This window comes from Struthio camelus, chromosome 8, assembly GCF_040807025.1.
Source record: "Struthio camelus isolate bStrCam1 chromosome 8, bStrCam1.hap1, whole genome shotgun sequence".
In the NCBI taxonomy this organism is placed as follows: domain Eukaryota; kingdom Metazoa; phylum Chordata; class Aves; order Struthioniformes; family Struthionidae; genus Struthio; species Struthio camelus.
Genome location: NC_090949.1, coordinates 16,675,312 through 16,703,026, shown reverse-complemented (window position 1 = coordinate 16,703,026; position 27,715 = coordinate 16,675,312). Strand labels below are relative to the sequence as shown.

At 36.6% G+C, this 27,715-nt stretch overlaps 1 protein-coding gene across 3 annotated transcripts in view; it reads left to right on the top strand.

The window, feature by feature from the left end:
• SNX7 (sorting nexin 7) overlaps positions 1-24,632 on the top strand; it is a 35,774-nt gene extending 11,142 nt beyond the window's left edge. Inside the window, exons 3-9 of one of the 3 annotated variants that reach the window (XM_068952336.1) lie at positions 626-736; positions 1,140-1,304; positions 2,321-2,522; positions 4,264-4,463; positions 7,921-8,007; positions 14,636-14,788; positions 22,930-24,632. In XM_068952336.1, the coding sequence (XP_068808437.1) occupies positions 626-736; positions 1,140-1,304; positions 2,321-2,522; positions 4,264-4,463; positions 7,921-8,007; positions 14,636-14,788; positions 22,930-23,010 (999 nt within the window). In that variant the 3' untranslated portion in view covers positions 23,011-24,632. The other 2 variants (XM_068952338.1, XM_068952337.1) reach the window with 2 other exon arrangements.
• Positions 24,633-27,715: the final 3,083 nt, after the last annotated feature.

Here is a 27,715-nt window from a genome sequence, read left to right as displayed (position 1 = left end):
TGTAATAAGCATTTTTTCTAAGCTGTAAAGGTTTGTTGGCAAGTTTGAGCAAGGACTACAGAACTGGAAGTGATGATGGAATGTAGAATCAATTAAACAGTGCAATAAATTGTATTTCTATGATATGCTGAAGTTTTCATGTTTTGAATATAGGGATTGTTGACTAACATCAGCAGGTTCCAAGGACATATGTCAGCTCCTTCTAATTTTTTCAGAATGCTAAAAAATGGGCTTTTGTCATTCTTAGATTTTTTTAATTACTTTTAAAAAAGAGCCCTAAAAGTAATGAACATAAACATGGTTGCTGAGAAGGAAATGCTTCATCAGAATAATGTTTGAAATCTTTTGGAAACACTGTAGCAGGCTAATCGTTACAAGTCATTCTGTTTGCAGTTTAGTACTTGCTTTTTTTTATACAGTAGAAATTTGATTTCTTAGTAGAAAAGGATGTGTTTTATCTCTTACAATAGTTGATTGCACTTTAAAAATGAACAGCAACCAGCTAGCACGGGCAAAGTAGAACCATGTATGTGTTTCCTTCAAGTTCTCCATTTTCTTTAAAAAAAATTTGTTCTTTTTTTCTATTATTCAAATATTCGAGGCCTGTTTTTTCTATGGTTTTCAGACATCTCGCTCTGAATTTGACTCCAGCGAATATGAAGTTCGAAGACGATATCAGGATTTCCTCTGGTTGAAGAGCAAACTTGAAGAAGCACACCCGACACTGATTATTCCTGTTCGTTTGCTAAAACTTACATTATTTTTATTTATTTATAAGATAGGTCCAGTTTTATACAGGGAGGTCTGAGGTCTTTCTTGAGTTTCTGAAATCTCACAAACATTAACCTACTTTCATAGTTTTATATGTATGTGATAGCTAAAAATCGCATGGGGTATTTCTCATATCTTCCAGTTTTTGCAATTTATTTCAGTCTTTCTTAGTTTTAGTCGTATTCTGCTGCACTGTCTGCTACAAGAACCAGTTTATACCACTGTTGAATATGTTAATTTCATAACAATCGGGTTTTCCGTGGTGGATTTTACAAGGCGTACCTATGTTTTTTAGTAAGTAGAAGAACTTTTGAAATACCTCTGATATTATGCACAGTTATGCAATGTATTTTTTCTTTTTTCCTTAGCCATTGCCTGAAAAATTCATAATGAAAGGAATGGTGGAACGATTTAGTGATGAATTCATTGAGACTCGAAGAAAAGCTTTACATAAATTTTTGAACCGCATTGCTGATCATCCAACTCTAACTTTTAATGAAGACTTCAAAATTTTTCTTACTGCACAGGCTTGGGTAAAATGATTTTATTCTTTTTTACAGTTATAGGAAACCATGTCTTGTCTTAGTAGAGTAAATCAGGAGTCTCCCTAGTTCAGCATGCAACAGTCTCCAACCATGTCTTGCTACAAAAGTGTCAAAAGAAGACATAAAACTTACAGAATATTACTCCCCCCAAGATAACTTTGTCTGTGGTGGGTTTGGTAATAATCATGGGTATTGTCATACAGATTGATACAGATTGCTGTACCTTCTAAAGCAGTTTTGTTGCTGCATTTTGTTTTTTTGTGGCAAATTTGTGCTATTTTAACTCTTCATGCTTTTTGTTATACATATAAGCTTCCAAGAGTATATGAAAAGTAATATTTTAGGTGAATTATTGTTTTGGCATAGTGCTCTCTTCCCCCCGTTCTCCACCCCCTCTCCCCCCCCCCCCCGCTTTTTATTCTAAATTATACTTATCTCATAAAAGAAATATACAGCCTTTGAATTTCCTACTATATTTTTGCAAGATGTATCCAGCTGAATATTAGAGTTCTGTACTCAGAAAGCCTGCCTCTCGACGTCGGCAAACCTTATTCTAGCAACACATATTAACGGTTACGAAAAAATAGATAATTATTTCTTCCAGTGGGAACATTTTTTGTTTTTCTGAATGACTCCTATCTGCAACCGTTTCCTCTGTTTTCCTGCTCAAAAGGCTGAATTGCAGACTAGCTAACACCCTAAAGAATGAAAGGCTAAAATTTTTTGCCATCTTTAATCATTCTTTTTGAGAGCACGATACACCACATGCTTATGTTTGTCCAGAGAAGCTTAGCTAATAAATACACATGACTGTTATGCTTCTGAGACTGGTCTAATAATTTTAGAGGAAGCTTTATACACTAAAAAGACATCTGAAGCATTTTTTTTTCACGAAGGTTTTTGTATGTAGTTTTTTTCTTTTTTTAAAAAACTTTAAATAGCAAATTATGTTTAGAGAATTTAAAAATGTACATGAAAGTAAACACAGCATGTTTTGTTTTTAGGAACTTTCATCACACAAGAAGCAGGGTCCTGGTTTGCTGAGCAGAATGGGACAAACCGTAAGAGCTGTAGCATCCTCAGTAAGAGGAGGAGTTAAAAATCGACCTGAAATGTTTACAGAAATGAATGATTACATGGAAACTTTTAGTCAGAAAATAAATGTATTGGACAAAATAGCTCATAGAATTTACAAGGAAGAAAGGGGTAAGTAGCAAACAACAAACCTCATTTTTATTGATTTAAGAAATAAATATATTGAAAAAGTGAGTTTATATTTGATGTAAATTTACTTTCATTGTACCAGACAAAATACTTTTCAAAATACTATTCAAATTAGCTTGAATAACCTGTTAATAACTTGTTTAACATATCATTAAACCGCTTGATGGGGAAATTAGAAAGAAGAAAATACAAGTCCAGCTAGCTTCTTATTTGCTTATTGGAGAACTACCTGACCCTTTGTTTTGTACTTTCAGTGAAATGTGAAGTTACAGTTTTGTATGCAGTATCATACTGATATAATGCTGCCCAGATTGCAAATCTCTCCTTTTTGGTTTAATTCTGCAGCTTTGTTTCTGTGTTGACAAAGCAGAATTTTTTTAAAAATTTAAAAGCTTTACTGTTGGCCATAATTATTTCTGTCATGGGAAACTGCCTGGTAGTCTTCCTTGATTAAGAAAGATGACTTCCTAAGCTCAAATTTTGCTTAAAAGTAACACCTACTTGGCACTCTAAATTATTTAATTTCTGAGCCTGACCCTGATCTCAGACTAGCCATGTTCATTAGAATTTCTGCTGGTCAGTACTTGAGGGATTTTACTTGTGTATAAAATAGAATTTGAGGAGCTACACTGCGTTCCATAATAACTGAAACCTTACGCCTTAGCGTGCAGTACCAGATCTCAGTGTGTCCTGACTAAGTTGGAGGGGTTTTAGGTAAGGAGAATACATGTTACTGAAAAGGATTCATTTTGACGTAGCTCACTTCAGTGGAAACAGCTGGCTGAGATCCTTAGTTTGAAGGCATCAATGCCAAAATAGATGTTGCAAAACGTTATGAATTTTGACATGTTCCCAAGTGCTGCTGGATAGATCTTCTTTCTAGATTTTCCAAATAGTAATCTGCAGAACTCTTGCGGTGTGCAGGGCAGCACTGTTGTGGATGTGAATTGCTGAGAACTGTGATTCAGGAAATACTCCTGCTAGTAATTGCTCAACACAGGGTTCTTAATTACATCTTCCATGTGGGCTTTTTGTCCAACTGATTTCAAAGTAAACATTACACTCTTGATGGCTTACAGCCACGTATGCTTTGCATCTTTTGTTGGACATGCCTTCATTATAAATTCAGTTGTGATGAAATTGTGATGAAATGGTTTCAATACATGAACAAAGTGTTCATGGTACGCTTTGGTACATTCATGGTCGTATCTAGCCTTACCCAAGTTTAGTACTACCAAAGGGCACAATAAATTCTAGGCCTTATTCTCTCTGACATGCCCCAACAGGCGTGCTTAGAGAATATCACTGAGGCTGGAGAATATTTCTAGAATATCCATATATTTAATATAATAAAAAATACTAGAAGACTGCCTATTGCCCAGGGCTGCTATAGCCTGTGTCCGTCTACGTAATGACAACATGAAGTAATTCGGACCTGTGGATGATCTAAATACAACCATCTGGTCTTACATGGATATGTGTGTCCTTTAAAAATGGCTGAGTTTTTTTGCTGATAGTTCTCTGGGAATTGCTTAGTTACAACAACTTCATTTATTAATTCATAAACAATGAGCTGCAGTTTACTTATCTTGGTCATTTGAGCAAGTTTAACCATTAGTCTCAGTCGTTTGTTTTGTTCGCAGTAAATACAAGGTTGCAGTTAGTATCACTTAGACGTCTGTTAATGAACAAAAAACTAATATGTGCATATGTTCCTATTAAGAGTATTTTAATGAAATGAAGGAATACGGCCCCATCCACACGCTTTGGTCAGCATCAGAAGAAGATGTAGCAGACTCCCTAAAAGGTGTTGCCAGCTGCATTGACAAGTGTTGCAAGGCTACAGAGAAACGAATGGCAGGGCTCTCGGAAAATCTGCTGCCAATTATACATGAGTATGTTCTCTACAGTGAAATACTGATGGTAAGGTTTCCTTAAGGATTGCTTACGGCAATATATAAAGTTTGGCTTAGTCCAGTGCCATACTTTAGAAGAGAATTTGCAACTGATGACAATGATTTTGCAGTCACTCCATTAACTATTTTTCCTAAACTTGCAAAGCACAGGATAGATGTCCATTAGTAGTGAATCTGCTTTGTCCTGTTCTCCTTGTTAATCAGGCAAGAGGCATCCTCTTTCAGATGAGAAGAGCTTGATAGTTTTTATTTTTGTTCTGGTAACTCCTGTTCTATTTTTTTATGGCAGGCAGTCCTTATTAGCTGTGCTAAAGAATATATGGTTTTCGTCATCTTAAAGAGAGCTCTGTATTCTAGCAGACAGGTTCAAGGAACAGCAGCCTAGAAAGACCTCTGACACTGGTGCAATATGAACTTATCTAGAAATAGATTGTTTTGGAGAAAAGAGAGGGAGAGATTTTTCCCTTCCTAGGATATACTTGTAAACTTTGTTTTCTTCTTCCAGAATACCAGGGAACTTCCAGTCCCTACATCATTGTATAAGCACATTGTGGTGTTTGCCATAAGCTAATATATATGCTCAGTTCCGTTAGTACATATTTTTCTTACATTAGTAGAGCACATAAAAAATCTGACTACAGAACTGAAAGAAACTCTGTCCTGGATGATAATCAATACAGCTAAATACCTGACTTCAGCAGGTCATAATCCCACTCTGCTGCCTTCACAAGGCAGAACAGGTATACAAACTCCTCTTCATTTTGGATTTGACAGCCCACTGTAGTCTGAAACATGTATTCTGATCTCTCTCCTGGGAAGCCACCTCATACTGCAATGGTATCTAAGTGGGAGCTGATGGTGTATTGCAAGCCATGTGTAGTGCAAGACCCAAGTTAATGGGACCTTTGCTGGCACTATACAGGGAGGTGCAGAGCATTACCAATTTCTCAAGCAAAGCTCAACTACAGAAAAGTTAAGAATTACTGCTGCAATGACTACTCTCCTTGAAACAAGCTTCACTGAAAAAGGGACCATTAAAAATGTCCTATTATCTCTCATTCTTTCAGGTTCTCAGGCCTCATTCCTTAAGTCCACATGTAGGTATTACTTTGCTTAAAAGAACGAAGAGATTAGAGTTGTAGCAAATTGCAGGACTGCCTCTCTCCCACTTTCAATGTTATTTTTCAGAGCCTCCAAGCCTGTTACTCATGAGCTGTCCCAGACTTTAACATTATTTTAGAGATGTTGCCTGCACACTGCCTTCTTGTCTGCAGTGCGGCTCACCCTTTTACAGGTGTTATGTCTGTAGCACAGAGAGGTTTGTTTGGACAAACCACAGAATAATTACTTGGCTTTTAATGAACACTTTTCAAATTGCTGATGCCATTTTTTTTTTCTGGGCACAAGGTTCTTGATGCAACATTTCCAAAGCAGCACTGGACTGCTGCAAGGTCCTGACCAGAGGAAAACCTTCCTCCCCTAGCTCGTATCTGTTCTACGATTGTTTCTTTTCTTTCATTCACCATGGATTTTTCCCACAACTTATTTCCCTGTCACAGTTTGGAGAGGTTACTATTAGTCATACTAAAAATGCAGCAGTGGAAGTCCCATGCTAGTAAACCCTGCTTTCTGAGGGCTTTTAACCCCTCGGCACAGACGCCTTTCTGTGCTGCTGCCAAGATAATGCACAAACGTACAGGTGAAGGTTTATCCAGTAAAAGAGGTTAATTCTTGTATTTTTCAGTGTTAGGAGTTCAGCCTTAAACTGAGGAAAGAGATTAATTCATAGCTAAAATATTTACATCTGGACTGACTCCTTCCTAACTGACTCACAGGGAGCGTAACTCCCTATACTACTCTGCCTCAGAGTACAAGAAATTACAGCAAATATTATATTAAATATTATACCAAAATTTGTTATTTAAAAAAAATTCATTTTTTCCTAAGAAGTCAGCATGTGTTTGTAGTTATTACACGTTAGTATTCAAATCATTCTTTTTATCTTGTAGTACAAACAGTATTTATGATAAAAGTTGGCACACAGTCAATACAATAGTTTTGAAAGAGGCAGAAGAAATAGTGAAAAAACAAAAAGGATTTCTAATATGAAGGAAAGCTGTTCCAGACCTATTTGTTTTCCTTCTATGCTTACAGCTAAACAGAATTTTATTTAAACAGAATAAAATTCTGTTTTTCTGTATTTATTTAAACAGAAGATATTCTCAGCTACTGAATGGTAAAGCTAGGAGTGTTAGTATTGCTGATGTATTACTCAGAATTGTCCAAAGTCATGTGTACCAAATTTTTGTAGTGAGTACCTGTTCAAAAAAAATGTTGAAAAATTATTTGAAAATTAGCTTCCTAATTTATTCTGCTGTGTTTGTTAAAGTGACGAGATTTCAGAGTTAACTCGGTCAAATAAGACAGCTAGAGAAACTAGAGCTGCTTGTGCCCTGCGCTGTTTCAACTTGCCCTATGCAAGTTGCAAAATCTATGCAAAATCTCCTTGGTATATGCAGAAGAAGCAGTAAAACCAGTTGTGGCAAGGTAATGTAAAAGAAAGTTGTGAGATTTGTAATGATAAATTTCCTGCTTCTGATTATTTTTTAAAAGGACTAATGCTTTGTAACCTTTCTGTGAGATACATACACTGGATTTTACAGATGAGGAAACTAAGGCAAAGAGAAATTTAAATGACTTCCTCAAGGTCACAGAACAAATGAACATCAGAAATGGGAATTTAATCTGTACCGCCATTCCGGTTTTGTAGTCTAACAGGCAACATTTCCTCCCCTTCGTAATTATTTTTTGACAATTTGCTAAAAATCCAATAGCTGTTAATGGAGTTTTAGAGAAGGAAATAATTACACATACTGAAAATGAGCACATATATCAATATTAGCACATCCATCATTTTTATGTTAATTTTATCTGATTTTACTGAACTACCTTTGGCGCTTACAAAATAATATTGATGGCTTAAAGTCACAATTTCAGTAATATCTGTTATACTATTTTTAATTAATTATTCTTCTTTATATTGTAGCGTTTACTCAAATAAGATAATTTTGTTCACAATAATTCACAAACTCATGCTGCTGTTTTAAAACATGAATTTAAAACATGAACATATCATAGATTGATTCGACATTAAGTTAACTGCTGTTACAGTTTTTCTTACAATTAGCAATGATGCCTTGTATGGCAATTTTTTGTAGCATTGATTTTGGATTTCTTCAGATCCTTGAAAAAACACATAAGAAAAAATATAGATAATTAAAAAATAATTTTCACTAAATGGCATTAAATTTTTTTTTGAGGAAGGAACTTGTATCATGCCAAGATTCTTAAATCTTGTCATTCTGTGGTCTGGCTTAATTAATGAAATATCCCAATTGCATGACAAGTTTCTGAAAAGATGGCTAAAATTGGTTTACTTCCTTCATTTTTTTTTCCATATTAAGGGTGTTCTGAAAAGAAGAGACCAAATCCAAGGCGAGCTTGATTCCAAAGTTGATGCTTTAGCCAGTAAAAAGGCAGAAAAGGATCTGGTGAGTAAGTCAGCTTCTCTAAATGCTGAAATATTCTAGGCCTTATTCTAATTAGGAAAGATGAAGGCCCTGAAGAAAGCATGTCCTGTGAAGCCATGCTGTGTGACTCTATGGTGTCTGTATATTTCTCATACTTTGACAAAATTTTGGTGTTGCAGCTGTGCACACCGGGCAAAGGCAATCATGAGAAAAATGCAAAACTTAAGTAGATAGGTGGGTGTATCAAAGGACTGGCGATAGTGCAGTCTCGTATATAAAGTTTTGTCAACCCAGACTGTACAGCAGCTTAGTTTTAGTATTTCTGTTTTACTTGCGCACTGGGCATTAAAAGAAAGTGAGACTTGCTGCAGTGATCTTGTCACTGCTGCTCCATTGGTTTAGGAAAGAGGAGGGAGGTAGAATGAGCAACGCTGTTCATTGCACATATTTAAAAGTTATGGATTGTGTTCTTTCAGGTTTCTCTCCTATCTAGTTGGACCTTAATTTTTCTTAAGTTTTCCTTACAATATGACACCTTCATTCTAGTGAGGTCAGACTGTAACTGTGATAGCCCCTGGAGTCATCCTCAAAGCCAACATCAGAACTGAGTGAGCGGACGAGTTTGCGTTGCCCCAGTAGCTGGCCTGACTGCTGGAGCAGCCAGCCAGGTTCTTGCCTCTGGCCGAGCTGGGTGCAACCACAGCCACGCACACAACCCTGCTATGTCCCGTGCGACTTCAAAATACAACGGAGAATAGAATGGGCATTTCTTAAATATTTGATTGTTTAACTCTACAGCCCAAATAATGTTCTTTTAGCAGTGTTAAAACTGTTTGTGAAGTATTAGACAGTGTAAATAATACATAAAAATAACTAAATAGTAATTACAGTAACTTTTTACTACATCGAAGGAGAAAGTCCTTGACATTTCAGATACTTTTTATTAGGACTGTCATAACTAGCTTTCACATAAAGCTGATCTGTTCAGATGGTTTTAGCACTTGACATGCATATTTTTATTTGATTTCTTGTCAATGAACTGAATAAATAAGAATATATTACCAGTGTGTAAAATCTGTGATGTCAACAGTATATTTTGGAAAAATTTGCTTCTGTGTAGTGCAGTGGGACAGTACGTAAACACATCTATTTGTTTTTTCCTGAACTAGAAAGTCTGTTTACTTATATCTTAACTTGTCCTTTCATTTTATTACTTTTGTGCTCACAAGTCTCGTTTCGATTTCTCTACTTACTTTGCTACTTCTCCCATCCTAGTTTACATTATATGTAAAGTTCAAAGCTCTCTTAAACTACAGGGAGGATGTTAAGTAACAAAAGCCCAACAGGCCAGAAGTTGGGGTAGAAATGACAATTCATAGTCCTCTTGTCTACTGGCGTTACTGCTGGAGGCCAGTGTATTTCTCAGAGAGCTCATGCCTGCAGTTGCCTGTGAAAGACTGGGTAGATACAGGCAAAATCTGTAAACTTGACATGTGGGGAGGGTCACGGTGCCTGAGAAGGGAGGGTGCGGGCGTGTGAGGACTTTCACAGTTTCCCTGGCCCAGGGTTGCAGGGATGTTCAGAGGCATCACTGGAAGGAGTCATGGGCTGCCAGGAAAACCACATCCTCTCTTTGCTCCCAAAAGTATGAGTTCATGGAGAATGTTAAACCAAAATAGATTGAGATGTATTTTCTGTTTGAAATAAATTAACATTTTAGCTAACACTAATATCGCTTTTTAAAAGTAGGCAAGGCCAATTTCTAGCAAATTTTACTGAAGTATTTATCTTTTCAGTCTGTCTATAAGAGCAGTGCATGTACTTGTTAATTAATTGCTACCTGAGGTCTCATATTCGCTGGATCATAGGTAAGATCTATTAGTTAGATTGCATTTGGAAACAAAGTATATAGTTAAGAAAGGAAGGTTCTATGCCATCACAGAAGTTCTTGTACGCAGCTAGCTATATGAACTTTTCAGTGTTGCATCCCTTTTTATCAGCGCTTCCTGTTTGTAGGTTGGCAGCCTGCTTAAAAACAGTTGCATTTGCACAGAGTGGTTCAATGATGAACTGCAATTTCATACAACTTGTATACCATGTCTTACTGCTGTCCATCTTGGGTAAAGGAACATTGCCTGATGGGACATGTTCTTTTAAGAGTATATTTTTATTGTAATCTGATGCAGTCCTCAAGCACAGTGCATCACTCAGTTCTCTTGAATTTGTTTTCTTGAACTAATACAGACAAAGAAGAATAATTTTCCCTTCAGCAGTATTGGTCATGCCACATTGATTTGATATTTAGAATATTTTACTTCATAATGCGATGTTTGTACTTGGTTACAGTAAAATTTTGAGATCACTTTGTACAACCAGGTCTTTTTTTCACTGTTTCTGTGTTTCCTAGTTCTAGTTGTGGTAAAAGCCTTTGAACAATGTGATTACCCAGGTATTCAGGTCTCTGATTTATCTTTTCAACCCCCCTATTTCTTACTTATTTCAAAAAAATCCTGTTGATCTTGTATCTCTTTGTGTTCTCATGAGAGCACCAAAATAGATGTCTGTCAGTCTAACCCGATCATAGAATCCTGTGCTCTGTAATTGAGTGGAAGGTGTACTCTGAAGACTTTCTTCTTAACTAGAAGCTGAAAGCTTTTCCAATCAAGGAAAATGCTGGCAACTGCGGGTGCGCTGCCTGTTGATGGAACCTGCCACCGAACTCAAATGAGAGCAGCAATTTATAATTGGAAGGAAGACTAACATAACTTAATTCTTGAAAATTATTTATCATTATTCTTGGAGTAGATAGAGGTAGATTTTCTAATGACTGTATGTTACTTTTTGAACAGTTTAGTTTATTCTACAATAGGTAGGTGCAGCTTTACTACTAATGATTATTATGGTAACTAAAAGCCCTTTGTTTGAAAGGGGTATTTAGATACAGTTGATCTAACCACCCTGTAATAAGTAAAACGAATGCTGTATGTACTAAAAATCAAAATGCTCTTTATTGTAAACCTTTTTTCTGCCCAGCTTCTGTTTCAAATCTGAAGTCACAGTGACTTGTAGTCTTATTTATGTCTACAGAAAACAGCACTTTTAAGGAGTTTTTCGGGGATTTTATATTCATTTTTCTGTTGAAGGAACAAGATTGAACTTGTTCTGTTGATACCAACTACTAGTTTTTCTTTATTTCACTGAGAGTCTATGGAGAATTGATTTCAAAATGATGTCACCCATAGATAGGATTGCAAACATATCAAATTAAAACATTATATGAAGCCTTGCATCAAATTAAAACATTAGTTCATTCATGATGAATGCATAATAATGATTCTCATAATTAAGATGCAGTTTTGTAATTTGTAATAAAGATTTATCCAAATTTAGGTTGACTTATTTTCCTGGAGGAGTAAGAGATAAGTCTGGAGTTGTAGATTTACAGCAGGTTGTACTATAAGTGGAGCAGAAGTACTTCTTACACATAGTATTTATAACACTTTGGGTAACCTTTGACTGTTTTTTAACTTTTTTTTTTACTATGTTTTTATTTTTATTACATATTAAAATATTTTGCTGAGGTTTCTAACTAGACTGATTCTAGAATAAAAGGAGGTCTTAAAAAACAAAAAGCCTGAAAACACAGGTGCTGTTATTGGAATTGGTATCAAACCCTGAGTTTGGACTCTCTTTGCACGTTTTTAATTCTAAGCAGATCTCATGTAACTTCTAATCATCTCAGCATAGATGTCAGATTGAACTTGTCAATGCAGTCTAATAGCCAGAAATTCTGCTGACAACAAGTAGCATGAACTCTAATCTTATTTGAAGAACATTTCCACTCTATAGATGAGGGAACTCAGACTGTGATTAGAGCTGATAAAAGGCTGTAAGATCTTTAGTATAAGTCACAGCAAGCATTAAATGGTTTAACAAACAGGAAGTTATACAGCAGGAGAATACAAAATGTTCTCAAGGTCAGTGCAGCTGAAATAAACTGGAATCACAAGTTAAACCTCATGAGATACCAAGTTCACTAGCTGCGAAAAGCAGTTTTCTTAAGCTGTGCTTCTCTCACTTGGTTTCTAGGCAGCTGTTTGTGGTGCTTCTTAAAAGCCCAAAATCTGCCTCTTAGGCCTTAAAGAAGGCAGTTGTTCAGGGTATGGAAGATTTGAAGAATGTGATTTTATGCAGGCTCTGCAGGCAATATTTGGGAGGGCTTTAGTGTCCTCCTACTTGTCTAGGCCTTTGCTTCCTCTGGATTTCTAGCTGTAGAGACGTTGGAATTCGTGGCTGCGTTGCTCGTCAGTGCAGCGATGCTCCGTTCTGAAGGAATAAACAGTAATGCTACTGCAACCCTCAGTGGTTTCAGGTTTTTAACAGTTTTCATACTGCCAACTAGTGCTAACAGTAATTCTGACAAAGGTTGGTATAATGTGCTCTGACAGAACCAGATAAACATTACATGCTAACTTGTGAATTCTAGTATTCAGACTTGGAACTGAATAATGAAGAGGTGAAAGGCTGAAACTGTCACATTCTGAATATATCTTACATTTTAACACCAGACTGAAAAGAGTTAGTACCATCAACTGTAGGATTAATTCATGTACAAAACAGAAATTCATGCTATTGTACTAAATGAAATATTGTAAAACACTTTGTCACTTACTGGGTAGTTTGGCTTGTGGGGTAAGCCTCACTATTCACATTTGGACAGCATTCTTCCCTAGCAGTGTCTAGCTCATGCATTCCTGTCCAGTGATGTCCTTTCGTACTGTGCTGTCATTCTGTGGTAATCACTGATGTAAGATTTAAGTTACCAGACTACCTGCCTCAATGAGATCAAACGCGGCAAATGGATTCAGAATCAAATTTAATTGTTATAACAATTTACACTGTGTAAACCATGGATACACTAGGTAGATGTTTTAGTTTAGAGACTAAGCCTTTCTTCATTGGTTTCTGCTATCATGTCAGCTGAAGAGGGTAGTATTTGTAGTTTTTTTCAGGTGTGAAAAAGTAGATCACATAAATTTTACAAGGACTGAAGCAAGAAGAGGGGCCATTAGTGCACTGGTGGATAAAGTCTGTTGTCAACAAGAGACTGTACTACATTGTTGTAGCACAAAGAATCAGTGACATTTTATGCTGAGATTATATGGGATGTGAACAGGAATTCTACAGAGCCACGCATAGTGGAAATGTGTACAAGAGTAGATTGCTTGGTTAAACCATATGTGTCTCTGCTTGGATACAGGATCATGCAAGAAACATTCAGGCGCTATCTGCCTCCATTGATACCTGGGTGAATGTTAAGAGGGGGGCTCCAGTTCTGTAACCATTGCAGACAGTGCCGCTTTGTTCGTTCCTGATGTCTGCAGCAGTTGCAGCTGTTGTGCTGGAACACGCTCCTCCCTGCCTGGTTCAGGCTAGAGGCTACATGCCTTGACTTTCCACATTCTGCTCTCAGTATTGGTATTTCTGCATTCTATGAATCGCCTAAGTGTTCCTTGAAAAACCTGTAAAAGATTTGGAAGTTCATACCAATGAAAGCACCTACTCTGTAGAGATCATGAGGAGCTATCTAACTTTACAGAAGCATTGTATGAGGAGAAAAAAAATTTGCCTGAGAGCAAAATCCATGTAAAGAAGAGGAGAGTGTAATGGGACCTGCGTTGCAATGGAAGCAATCTGAGCAGATAAACTTTTTGTCTTCAGTGTTCTATATTGGTAGCATTTCTGCCTGACTTCCGTAGTGAAGGTTGGTCACAGATAGTCACTGGGCAGTCCCAGAACATTACCTGGCACCATAGCTGCAGGTTTATCTCATTTTCTGATTGCCTGCCACCCAGGACTGACATAGCTGATTAGTAAATGACAATGGGTACAAAATTATTGGGAGGACTAGAAGACTTATTAAAGAGAGGCCCTCTATCCACTTAATGTTTCCTGTCCCATTAACTCAGAAGTCACTTTGGGCATTTGCAGTATTAGAAGAAAGTAATGTCTGCAATGTAGCCCAGGAGGTTTTTGAACCTGGATCCGTGTGAAAGAGCTCCTTTTCTGCAGAAGTCCTTTGTTTTAATTTCTTTCTCTACTTCTGTATTTCTCTCTCCCTCACGTGGTCGCACAGAGGTTAGTTCTCCAATAAAAGATTACAAGGGACTAGGCAAGAAATCATAAAGCTTGTGTTTATGATTTATTTTGTCTTCCCCCCATTCTGATTTCTCCTGAGCTTATCAAAGGTTCCGTCAGAGTTTTTTCACCTTTTCTGGATGAATTCCAAAATGTATAGTTGATTCTGCTTCCGTATAGCGCTCTGTACTTTCCTTTTTAGGTGAAGTCACTATCAAGAGCTAGTGAAGAGGTGCCAGTGTCCATAAGTTTTCAGTCAATAGGAATATCTTCAGCAACACTTTAATTCTGGTCTGGAATTTGTGCTATTAATATTCCAGAAATTGTACTGAGCTACTCCATAGGAACAAAATTTAAAATTTATCCCCAGGGAATGTTTTTCTGTGTTAAGTTTAATGTCAGCCTAGGTTCTGCAGTTCTGCTCATCTTACTGCACAACAATCACTTGGTGTCAATCACTTCTGAAATGGTGACTTTACTAATTTTTTTCATGCTTACAATTCATGTTTAGATCACAGAAGAAATTGGGAAACTTGAAGACAAAGTAGAATGTGCCAATAATGCTCTGAAAGCTGATTGGGACAGATGGAAGCAAAACATGCAGTATGATATGAGATCAGCATTCACGAATGTGGCTGAGAATAATCTCCGTTATTATGAAGAGGTAAAACACACTTACTCATATCAATGTTATTATTTCATTGATTATTTCAGTGGAGAAGTCAGTGGATTGTAAATAAAGAGGAATTTGTGCATTTTAGTTCAAAGTTATATTAACTTCAGGATCAGAGGAAAGAGGGAGTCAGTTATCCTTAGACTGATATGTTTTAAACAAAATGTATTTTATTTGAGCCCCAGTTGTTGATCCTGAGTTCATCATCGACAGAGGGCAGTGTTGTTTTACTAAGCACAAGAATCTGGACTATACTTTTTGGTTCAGTGTCAGCTGCTATATTTCAGTTTGGAAACCTTTTGCTGTAACTGCACCAAGAAGCCCTCTGAAAAGCTCAAACTTGCATAAATAATTTTGCATGAGGAAAAAAATTAAATATGATTCCTTTTCAAAGAGCGCATGCAGAAAATTCTTACTGTTGTTATTTCTCTGCTAAGGAATTGTCTTTCATGAAGTAATCAGGATACTAGGATAAAACTGTAACAACACAGTTTCGAGGAGTCTGTGTGAAAAGCTTATTGCACATTTTCTAAAAATATACAAATGCTGCAAGCATATACAATTAATAAATTGAATCTTGTTATATTTGAAACTTACTACTTTGGAAAAAAAGAAAAATGGTTAAAATTAAATTTCATTTTCAACTCAAATGCCTTGTCTAATATTTTTGGTAAGGATTCCCTTTTACAAGAACGTATTATTAGAAACTTGAAAGCATGTAAGGAAGTATATTAAGTAAGTGTTCTGTGAATTTTCTTCATTGGGAATGTTGTTTCTTGAAGTGCACATTTTGAAAATATCCCAGATGTCTTGAATTTTTTTAAAGAACTTCTCTTTTTAAGAACTTCCCTTTATGTTGGAAAAAAATAGGAGTATAATAAGCCTTCTATTAATCATAGAACAATATTTTTCATAAACATATGTTATTGCAATTTGTAACTTCCAGTCCTGCATTCTGAACTTTTTATGGCTTGCCCATTAGCTGATGACAGTGTCCTGATTTTACAAATCATTTTGTTAGAACAGAATTGAAAAGACAGAGCTCTTGATCATCAAGTCTAATTAATTAACATACAGTCTGTGAGATGCATGGACATTGACAATCTGTTGTTATATATAAAGATCAAAATATTTTCTGAAATCAGGCAGCAAACTTTTGGCATCCTCTCACATCTTCTTCTTCAGTTACTGATGCTCTCTAACTTCTACGTCAGGAATATGCATGCTAAATCAATATGGGAATATATTGGAATACTTTGTTCGTGATGGATTAGCTAAATTAAAACATAAAAATAATCCTTCGATTCTCTTACCCATCTAGAAATGCTTTTTGTTCAATTAGAATTTTAATTCAGAATACCAAAGCTCATAATGAACATGAAATTATGATCATAAGTCACAAACTGCACAAAATGATTCAATTATCACTGTAACCATAAATGGTTCTTTGTAAATAGCCACCGTAATATTGGACAAATCGATGTATACTAAGCCATTATTCTTTGTTGATGTTTTTCTTGAATATTGACATCTGCAGAAAATGTTTTTGCTGTCGTATATTGATAGATCTAGATTTTAGAAAAAATATCTTATCTTACTGGGGTTTTTTTGAGACCTGCAGTTAAAGCTGATGGTTAATTACTGGAGAAGTGATTGCTGACAGGGGGCCCTATATTACAAACTAGAGGCGTTATGCTTCTGCAAACAGAAGAAAAAGAAGCACTGCCCAACCACTTTAGCTGTTTGGAAGTAAAAATTCAGGCAGAGAATCTCATTAACCTGAGAATCAGAACACCATTTGTTGTCAGTAGAAAACAAAATCCTACTTTATTTTTAAAGAAAATAGTTTGAATTGCACTTCTTAAACTGATGCAAAAGCACAGTGCGCCTATTACGCTACTTCGTTTACAGTGATTTTCACCTGCTTAGTCATTACTGCATCATTACCTTTCTCTCACATATCCAAAGTTAAATTACTCTTTCATGCTTTTGATGCATCATTTTATGCTTACAAGCCTACTCTTGCTTTAACATCCTTCATGTTGTTTCCTGCATTTTTTTCCCTACCAACCCATTCACACAAGGAGACCTGGACTTCAAAGCACATTCTGTCCATGTTCCCACGCACCATGGATGCCATTGATATGGTTCAACTGACCAGCTCTTCTGTCTGTCTGTCTACTCTGGAGAGTCATCTCCTGATTTCTAACTAACTCAGTCACTATACCTGTTTATCCTTCTTTCCGTAGCTTTTTTCCCCCCAGGTAAACTCTTATTCATGTCTCTTCACCTGCAGCGTCTCCTTCCCTTCTGTACAGTAGTGCTTCACTGCATTCCTCGTTATTTCCCAGTCTTGCTAACTTCTTCATCTCCTAGGCCTAACCAGGAACCATTCCTGCTAACGGCCATGGTCTGCATCCCTTAAACTTCTGAGAACTACAGAGTAATGGGAGACAGACATGTCATATTTTCTGGTGGCTTTTGCACTAGAGAATCTAGTCCTTCAAAATCGTACAGTTTGTATAAAATGAAAGCTGAGGTGATCAAGCACAACAAAGCAGTATGTCAAGGTACACTAGAATTTCTAAAATGTTATTTCTTCTTTGTTAAAATATGGGGAAAGAGTACGACCTTAAACTTGTTCCGATTTTTCCTTAATTTAGTTGCCTAAGGATTCTGCTGTCAACTTGTCAAGCATCACTTAGCTAGCATAAAAGAGTATGTCTCCCCTAAGCTGAACTAATGTTCACATTATATCAAGTGCTACTTTAAAGTATTACATAGAATTACATTTCTCTGCATGCAGTAATTCAAAGTAAGGAGAGATATTTCAGTGGCTTTCCAGTTTATTGGCTGTTTATATCTAACATATAAATGTTTATATCTATATGTAATGAACAAGAGGTATTCCTTTGTTTCTACAGCTGTGGAATCACCAATCTCCTTGTGTCTCTCAGTGTGCCTATAACAGAGACACTAAATAATGCTGAGCATTGTAAATTTACAGGGTGCTCCTATACAGACCCATGAGAATGAAATCTTTGCTGCGATAATGCGCAAGCTATGTTATAAAACGTTTAAATGTGATGTCATTTAGTAGCCAAGTATTACCATGACTGACCAATCACTTGCCATAAAGTCTTCATTTCAGAGAAGAGTTAAATACATGCTTAAGCTTCTCTGTATTCCACAAAGGCTTAAAGCCAATAATTTAGTATGTCAGTAATGACTGTAAGTGCATTGCTAAAATAGGGAGGATTTTTTAAAATAATATGAAAAGATTTTATTTAAAAAAAATCAGAACTTTACTCCTGTTTCCAAAATATGTTAAATTGCATCCATTTGTTTGCCTTATTCACAGACAAAAGTTCTGGAATGAAGTACATGTTAATGCCATACTGAGGTAGCACACCACTTAGTTCAGAACAGATGATACCTTCTAAACAGCTGAAATCACAAACTGTCCACAGGGTGGAGTTTACAGCTGAGAAAGAGTAGATTATGGCCAGAAGTATTTTCATTATGTTAGAAATAGATATTCTCCAGAGGCCTAAAGATACTTCATTTGTAAAAATAAAACAACATACAAGGTCATTATTCAACATTATTATTATTATTATTATTAATATTATATAGCTAGCATGCCTGCCTGCTGCACGATACAAGTTAGCAAAAGCAATCCAGGCAACAAGGAAGGTTGAATGTGGCTTCAAAGAGCTGTAGTGATTAAAAATTTACCAAATTTTTCCTTCTGTTTTGCTCTTATGCTTACTACAATCTCTAGAATATTTATAACATTAAAGAAAAAGAAATATATTCATTCTCCCACCAGACAAAAGAGCCTTGTCAACCCATTCTATTCATTTAAAAAAAAAAAAAAAAAGCCTGAATAAAGGACTAGATTTTGCAGCCTGATCCAAAGACAAATTAGACATTGTAAATCCATAGACAGCAAATATATGAGAATTTGTTTTCCCACTGCTCATGAGACACTCTAGTAAATGCAGGAAGAATTTTTTTCTAATGTTGAATGACAAGGGATATTTAATTAGATTTGGCACTGAAAGAAAATATTTCTTCTTCTGCATGAATGAGCCTTTGTTTTAAAGTGTAGCCTCTAATTTTACTTTTCTCATGTCAAACTAATCCTGTTAAACCTTTGCAGCTTAGTCAGATGCAAAGCTAAAGTTATCTTTGATAGTCTAGTGAGATTCTTATTGATGTTGACACTGCTTACTGTTTTGAGAAAATGTAAATGATTTCCTGATTTTTTTCAGGAAATCAGTTTTTGTTTCAAAGATAATTTCTGAGACCTACAAAGTTCTGGGACCCATACAGTTGTACGGGCTTAAATTGATCCAAAAAAAATCATTAGGTCAAAAAGATACTCCTTTCCCATTACTGCAACTTCTCTCTAAGTGCCAAACCCTTATATACTTCTCTGTCTAGAATAAGCTGTAGAAAAATAGATGAGATTTGTTGTTTGCCCTAGAGGTTCTCTGCAGTGAGGCATTTAACGAGTCGTTTGGTTGCGTGGCAAAGTTAGCTGCTCATGCACGTTGATCATATCCTACCTTCGCAATGCTTTGGAATTTAGCCAACAAGCTTCATGCAATTTTCGAAAGTTCCCACGTGGCTGAACCAGTTTGTCTCTGTGAATGTTGTTTCAAAGTCAAGATCCATCTTTGAACCCTCAAGCATTTCAAACAGAAAATTTTTAAAAAACATTTTAGGATGACTTTTTATAGGGAGAATCAGGCTTTTTCTATTTCTTTGCATTCTATTTTTTGTTTCCTTGCACCCAGAAACTATGAAAATGTTTTTTTTTTCTCTCTCACATGCACAGAAGACTTCATCTTCAGATTCGACCCTAGGAAATGTCACCATAAACTGAGTTTTTAAGAAAAGTATCAACCATGGAAAACGGGGGACTGGAATAGAAACAAATATGGCATGTGAAACACTGTTTCTGTTATCATCCCTACTGCACATTCTATTTTTATATCTCCTTTTTAGTTAGATATGCAGTTGTACTATGTGAAAACCTCTTCACTGTTATTTCAAAAAATGATGTTGCAACCTGTAGCAGTAATCAGAATATGTTAGGTAAAGTAGCCTTATTTAAGCTCTTGCTATTTCATTTTGTGTATTTAGGGGTTTATATGTCTTATATAAGACTTTTACAAGTAACTGGATTAGGAACTTTAAGTACTATGCATACACATTTAATTTCTTGGACTTGAGCTGTTCTTTTTTCCTGTCCCTCTCCTTTGTTAAAACAGGCTGGTCCTCTGTTTAGAGCTCCGTTTTCACTCTCCCAGGAAAACTAAGTAAAATCATTATGTAATAATGGCAAAGTATACATCGTTTAAAAATATCATTTATGCAGTTCATGCTTTACAATATAAAACCTTGAGCCTAAGGCACAGAGACCTAGTTTTGTATTGGTATGGTTAATTATAAAACTTGTCAGCTGTAGCAGCACTGTGATGTCTGACAGTGAAATAAGCCATCATAGCTCTTACATTTTGGAAAGCATGTTTTGCTTACAGAAATGAGAATAAATTAAAAATTGAATAACTTGTGTAACAGAAAAAAACACTCTTTGTCTAGAAAGGCTGCAGTAGATTGTATCTATCTGGATAAGCAATATGTTGTGAATTCATTTAAAAATGTGCATTTTGGCCTAGTGCTGCAGTGATAACACAGAGCCATTCTTATATTCCAGCCAGTGCAGATAAATATTTTAATTCACATTACTGAAATGAGAGGATGACAAAACATGGAGTTACAAGGGATAAATTAAACTGTGGCTCATAAATAACATCATTCAATGCCAGCAAAAGACTGTTCAAGAAACTGATCATTTCTTGTCCCACACCTAGAAAAAATCTAGGAAAACAGATGTGCCTTGCAGCTTTCTCGGATGGTAATCCAGTTTGGGCTCTAGCAAATAGAAATCTCAGAGTCTGAGAGCCACAATGAAAACACATTGCTAGCAGCTATCTCATAGACATTGTAAAACCAAGATGCCGCCTTCCAGCTCAAGCATCTCAGGTAGACTCAGCTGCCACACTGTCACATGAGGTGGGGGAGAATCTGTCTAACGACCAAACCTTAAAGGCTTGAAACAAAAGATCAAAAAGACCTTTTAAGCCAGAAATCAGTTTGCAACACGCATAGATCACTGTTCATGCTAGTTCTATTTTCACTGCCTGTCTCCGATTTTATATTTTTCAGTATTTCAAAATAGCATTTCTCCAAAAAGCCAATGAAGAAATGCAGATTTCCACATAAATCCTATCAAGTAGTGTTATTACTCTCTCTCTCCACAGTAATTCAAACCTTAGATCTACTCTGAACAGTAACATAAGGTCGTTCTTCTGTACAAGAAGCAGCAGAAACTAGTTGGGGATTTTGTCAGCAAGATCAGAAAAGAAAGAGCCGGGGAGTGGATTCATGGCTTATGAGGTCTGAGGAACAATATGTGAACAGACATATCGTCTCTAACATGCCTGATAGTGACTAAAAAACCTATGTAGAATTAAGGTTAAGGTCTACGTTTTTTTTTTTAGTTTGTGATCTCTTAGGTCAGTTGGCTGTTTTCACCTCTCATATTGTCTTGCAAACCCACATCTTTTACTTTTTAAAGTGTACCTTGAGAGAGTCCATAATTGCTGTCCTGTTTGGTTACTCTAGTTTGATGGTCATCCTTGGTTCTGCATCCTTCTGTCATCATGGATTCCCACAACTCTTGTCATATTGTGTATTTCCTTTGTTATGTTCCTTATAAACATTATTTGTGACCATCAGCTCCTCCCACTTGTCTGTTTTCATGTAAATATGCAATAATACCAGGATCTAAACTCTTTAATATACAATTAAATCCACATTGGCTTAGTTTTGATGGCATTCACTAGAAGTGTGTCTAACAAGACAGGTTCAAGCAGCATGAATGCTAGGATGTTTTTTGTGTCTCCTAAGCAAAGACAGATGGATGCTATATATTTCATTTTAGCTAGGCATAGCAAATTACTGTAGCTTGAATAGCTTATAGTTAAAATTTTCACTTGGAAAATGATGCCATTTTCATGGCTACTGAATTAATTCAAAATTTGAATAAATGGAGTGTGCTTTCCAGGGTTTAAAGTCAGAAAAGATACTTCCTGGGAATTTTCAGAAGACTTATTTATTATACATATTTCAGGTTCCACAGGAAAAGTAGTAAATAAGCTGTATTGTCAATAGCAATAGGTATGAGGGTTTAATGCAACATTCCCATTACAATTTTTTTTTTCAATAGCATCAACAATAATAAAATTGTTGCAAGACTTTGGCTGCAGTTTTAATGACAGAAAAGTGGAAACCTGGTACTGTGGGTAACAAGCAGCAGCACACCCACAGGTTACCCAGTGATAGGCTTGTCATGACTCTCAACACTAATCTATGATTTGTAATGGTTTGCCAAGCTGCCGACACTCATTTAAGCCAAAATGAACTAAAGTCATTTGGGGATTTTTTTAATTTTACTGCCTACAGTGTTGGTAGTTCAAATCAAAAAATAGTTTGTACAATTACAAATACACTTTTCCCTGAGGAGAGGAACACATTTGTCCTGAGGATGCCATTTTCACCCTCCCTTTCTGATCCCATTTCTTTCTCATTACTCAGGGGAAAAATGAATTTTCTGTGTGTTTAGAAACAAACTGTTCTAATTTAACTGGAAAGAATATTGGGTATACAATAGGAATCCATAGAGATTACAGAGGAACTGTTTCTGACAGCATGCCTTCTACTTGGAAGATATCTTTGCCTGTAACTAAAGGGAGAGATTAAAGAAGAGGATAATTAATGTTAGCATCTTCCATGCTAACACGTACAATTATGATGCTCACACTGTGCGCTTGTCATTATGTAAAAGTGACCTTTACAGCTCACTCAGCATGTTGGCTAACATTTTGCATATCACTGAGCTGCCTAGAAAACCATATTTAGCTCTTACCGTAGTCCCACAAAAGCAGCTTGTGACAATGCATATGTATTCTGCTAAATTTTTTCTTCTTTTTCTCCTTGGCTACCAATTTTACAGAAATCCATCTGCTATATTCATATTTATCTGGTTCTTTTTTAAGTGCCTTGCTACATGGGAGTCCTTCCTAACATCTCAAACAGCGGGTCTTCATGTGGAAGAAGATTCTGAAGATAGGCCTTGAGTAATATCCCTGGCTGATCTACCTTTTCCCTGCAGTTTCTCCCAACCAAAGAAGTGCTCTTTATATGAGATCAGAAACATTATTAAATATAACTGTTAAAATTCAGTGACACGCAGAAAACCAGCTTATTGAAAACTCAGGTATTCTAGTGTCCTGAAATACTTTTTGGATCATGCTATATATTGCTTTATATTGCTCAGTTGTGACTTTACATATTTTTATGCAAGTGTTTGCATACAAATGTTTTCATAAATATTGCATAATTTGGATATAAAATATTTTAAATATGTAAAAATAGCTTAATTTTAATAAAAAGTTTAATAAGAAAATTCTGCCTTCATTCTATTTCCTACTCTTTTAGAAATATTTTCTTATTTTAGTTTGCTTGTTATATTCACATGTTGAGTAAAATCTGTATTTGTAGAAAATCCTGTATTTGAAAAACTACATAGCATAGTCTTCAAGGAGCTCTTTTGAGGATTATTTTAATAGCTCACGCTAGTCTCTCAGTGCCAAAGTGGTATGGAAAGATGCTGAACCTGTTCTGTGAAGATAAGATTCTGTTAAAGTACCGTTAATTCAGTTTCCTGAGCAGTAAACTAAATGGTGGTCAAAAATTGTACAATCTGTTTATTATCTGTTAGCAGTATTTACATGTCCGCTAAAAATCTTTCATCTGGCCTTTGGTTAAAGGATAAAGAGAAAATACCAGCAAACTTACAGTTCATGAAATCAACTGTTTCTATAACAATGTACAGCTAGCTGCAACACTGATCCTGCCAACACTACAACTTCCATTTGGAACTGGCAGGACGGAGGCTGATGGCCCTTACTCCCTTACCTGACCTTCCTATAATCCTTAACTTCTTCCCTCTAGACGCAGGAATCAGGAGAAGACAGTCAGCTGAACTGTGGCTCTGGCCTTCCGTAACAGGAGGACTTTAGCCCTCCCCTTCTACTAGTGATAATTTGTGAGCCGACTGTTGTCTCTCACAAAGGGGTTCTGGGGGGATATTCTTAAGCACTCAGCTGCGCTTGGGTGCCCACAGACCTGGCCAAGCTAGACTTTAGGCTGACAGGTCTTTTTAGTGGCTTTGATGTTAAGAAATTTAGATTGCAAATGAGACCATAATAAATCCAAGCGCGGCATTTTCAGCAACGTAAGGCAGGCTGCTGTCAGGCTGCCCCATGAAGCATTAATGAAAGCTCAGCTGAATTTTTCTGAGCTATAAAATTAAGATGCTTGTGAAATACTACAGGAAGCATGCATCTCTCCCAGCCTGGAAAAATGTAAAAGAACTTGCTATTCTTACAAAAGAACAGAGACCAGCCACTGTCAGGGGAGGCCCAGGCTGGGCCAGGTGCAAGGCGTCTGCAGTGCAGTGTCCTCTCCAGCCGGGCCGGCGGTAGGCGCTCAGAGGAGGTGTGGAAGAACTGGGTGGTTGTACTGTGCTCTTTTCCCACTATGTCTTTCCCCCTCAGAAATCTCTTACGTCAGAGCTTTTATCAACGTGCTTAACAGGCCTTAATGACTTTTTTCATCTGTGAATTTCTTGTGTGTGTGAATCCATCTAAACTTTTAGGATTTATTGTAATGAGTGTAAGTGAATTAAATTTGCAGGAAAAATCAATTCCTTTTCTGATTTTTAAGACAGCTACCCAATAATTTCAGGTAAGGCCCTCTACGTCTTAAACTGTCAGAAGAGCTGAACAACTGTTTCCCATTTGTCTTCTTTGTGCTACTCAAGAATTTACAATCTTCTAGCACATATTCCAAGTGCTGTGTGTTTTCTAAGAAGAAAAGAAGCCATATCCTAATATTTTTTGTACAAAAGCCATTTCACAGCTGTGCTCATCGTTGTCACTCTTCTTTGTATTTTCAGTTTTGCTGCAATGAGTGTTCAAGATGCAGACATACCAGAAATGTACACTGCCACAATTATGCTTTGGGTTTTTTTTACCATTCTTTCCTATTAATTCCTCATTTATTTTTTGAACTGCTGCTGAATGCTGAACTGCCATTTCACAGAACTGTCCACTAACATTAAGAGCTATTCTGAAGAGTACTAAATAATTCATTTTCTATCAGGGTGTATATATAGGAGAGTTGGCTTTTCCCAAATGAGCATTAATTTGCATTTATTAATATTCAGTTTTACCTGCCATTTTTAGTTTCCAGTCTCAGTAGTGTAAGCTCCTATAAGCAGGCTTCCTACAAGACAGGCAACAGTAACACTCTGAATACCAGACAAGAGAAAGTTCAAGACAGTGAGCTTGAACAAGAACTGGGAGAATATGAATGCGTAAGTGTAACCAGAAATTAAACAGAATGCCTGCAATTTAAGCTCCTCTGAGAAAAGGTTAGCTGAGATGGGGAATACCACTGTGCACATCGTTTATTTTACCCGTACATTTTGCCAGTGCACGAAGCTGCTCTCTGAGGCACCTCATAGGTGCAAGAAAAACACAGTTCAGCAGTCTGCATACTTCAGACAAAGCAAACTCTGTGACTACCTCACAAAAGTCAAGATAATAGTGTCTGGGCATCTGAAGAGCCATCAGAGAGAGATTTAGCATCCCTGGGAACAACAGCGGGCTGCAGTTCATTATTTTCACAATTTATTTTTCACTTCTTTTCCTCTAACTAGGCCATAACTTATGAGGGGAAACACCTTAGTAATCAGTTATGTAGAGGCTTTCTTGTGGGACTATGTTCTTTCTTTTCTGATTTTCTAATAGTAGTATTATCACCTCTGAGTCTTTTTATAAGTACAGTAAAACATTGTCTTTGGTGGAGGGGGGGGGCTGGGGGGCTGGGGGGGGGGTTAAAGGTACATATTATTTGCAAAAACCTCCAGAACTTCCCTGACTTTTTAGATAATTTATTGTGTATTTAGCCCTGTTTCAAAAGATTTTTTAAGGAGTCTTAATTTCCTTAGGTTAAAGCTTAAAAAGTGCTTGAACTATTCTATTACTCTGAATCCATCTGCCTATATTTACTGAATTTTCTTTGTGCTGTTTTCAGATATAGACTGAATATAGACTTTGTATATAGACTTTGTATATATAGACTGTTCAGGCTCAGCCATTTAAAATAAGTTTCTGACTACTTACTTCTAGCTACCAGTTACTTAAAGATAAGACTTTCTCTCTCTCTCTTGCTTTTTATTCTCAAATTTGTGAGATCACTTTAACAACATTATTGTTTTATTGCAAAATGAAACGAAAAATTCAAACTGCACCTTGCAGTTTCCTAGCTGTATAACAACAACCTAATATATAACTACTACAGCTTAAGAGCTTTCTCTGGCAACCAGAGACAGTATGGTTCATAGTAGTTTTTATATATATCTTGTCATCAAGACTTGTTATAAGCTTTTGCCATGACCCTGTGAGATCTGGCATGAAGAAGAGAGCATCCTACAGGAAACGAAGGTCCTCACTCTGCAACGTACCAACCATACATTTTAGAGTGTTTTCTTGGCCCAACAATTCCGTTTATTGCAGTGATGCCATTTTCTGCCCAGCCTCAGAGAAGGGAGCATTGGCAAATAGCCTATACTTTCAAAGTGCCCATTACAGCATTCTCAATTTATGTACAGATACTGAAAAAAACTCATTTTCAGTGTGCAAACTCCAACTACTGGTTAAGCATAACCAACTTCCTCAAACAATATTGTGACTGCACAGTTTGCAGGGCTGCAAGGTTCAGTTGTCTTGGTCTGTACCTTGACCACAAAGAGAAGAAAGAAACAAGACAGAAGAAAAGGTCATTTGTTGGGAATATGCTGCCTCTTTTCATGTTAGTGATTCATGCCTGCAAACAATGCATCTTCCCTGTTTGACTGAAAACGCATGCAAAGGAAAAAACAAAAGGTTACTCAGCTGCCTAGCAGGGTAGCTGTCGCCAGTGGAGATTTTCTATAATAAGGTAGGACACAGACTCCTTGTATGGGTAGGATATCAGTGACTGTAAGCACTGAATAACTTTAAATCCTTGCCTCGTGCAGACCACATTGCTATTAGGGCTGACGAGCCCCAGGTGATCTGTGGCAAGATACATATCTAGAGAAAAAAAACGTAAATGTGAGAAGAGCTATTGTCCCCTGCTGTTGTCAGACTGCAGTCAAAATAGTGACTTTTCAAAGCATTTGGGCTTTATATATTGAAATTCCTTCTATAATATATGCCTGATTGCTGCTGACAGGATTTTACTGATAGAGTCAGTAAAATAAGGATAATACAAGCCTAAATTAATCATGAAACGAGCCTTCCATCACTGCAGGGCGGGCGGAATACCAAGTTTTCTTTCACGTGCCCAGCTCATGGTTAAATATTATTTATCGGCACTACCTACAGTATTGCATTAAGAATCCCTTGCAGCTTAGTGAAGAATGGATGAGGGCAGACGTCTGTGTAATAAGGTCCACTGATATATTTTTAAGTTTATTAAAGAAAAAGAAAACTGGCTGAATAAAACCGTTCTGACAAACAGGAATACCTCCCTGGTCGCTGGCGGGCCTGACTCCAGTGACTAGAGGATGAAACATACAGCACTGGTAGAAAGCAGCTGGTAAGCAACGTGTGGATAAAGTATTGCACAACTTTCCGTTTTTGACTGTGTGAACCAGTTATGAACTGTCGATGGCTTTTCGTTGCCTTGACTTCAATGCTAGCATCACAATTATGGGAGAAGAGACCTGAT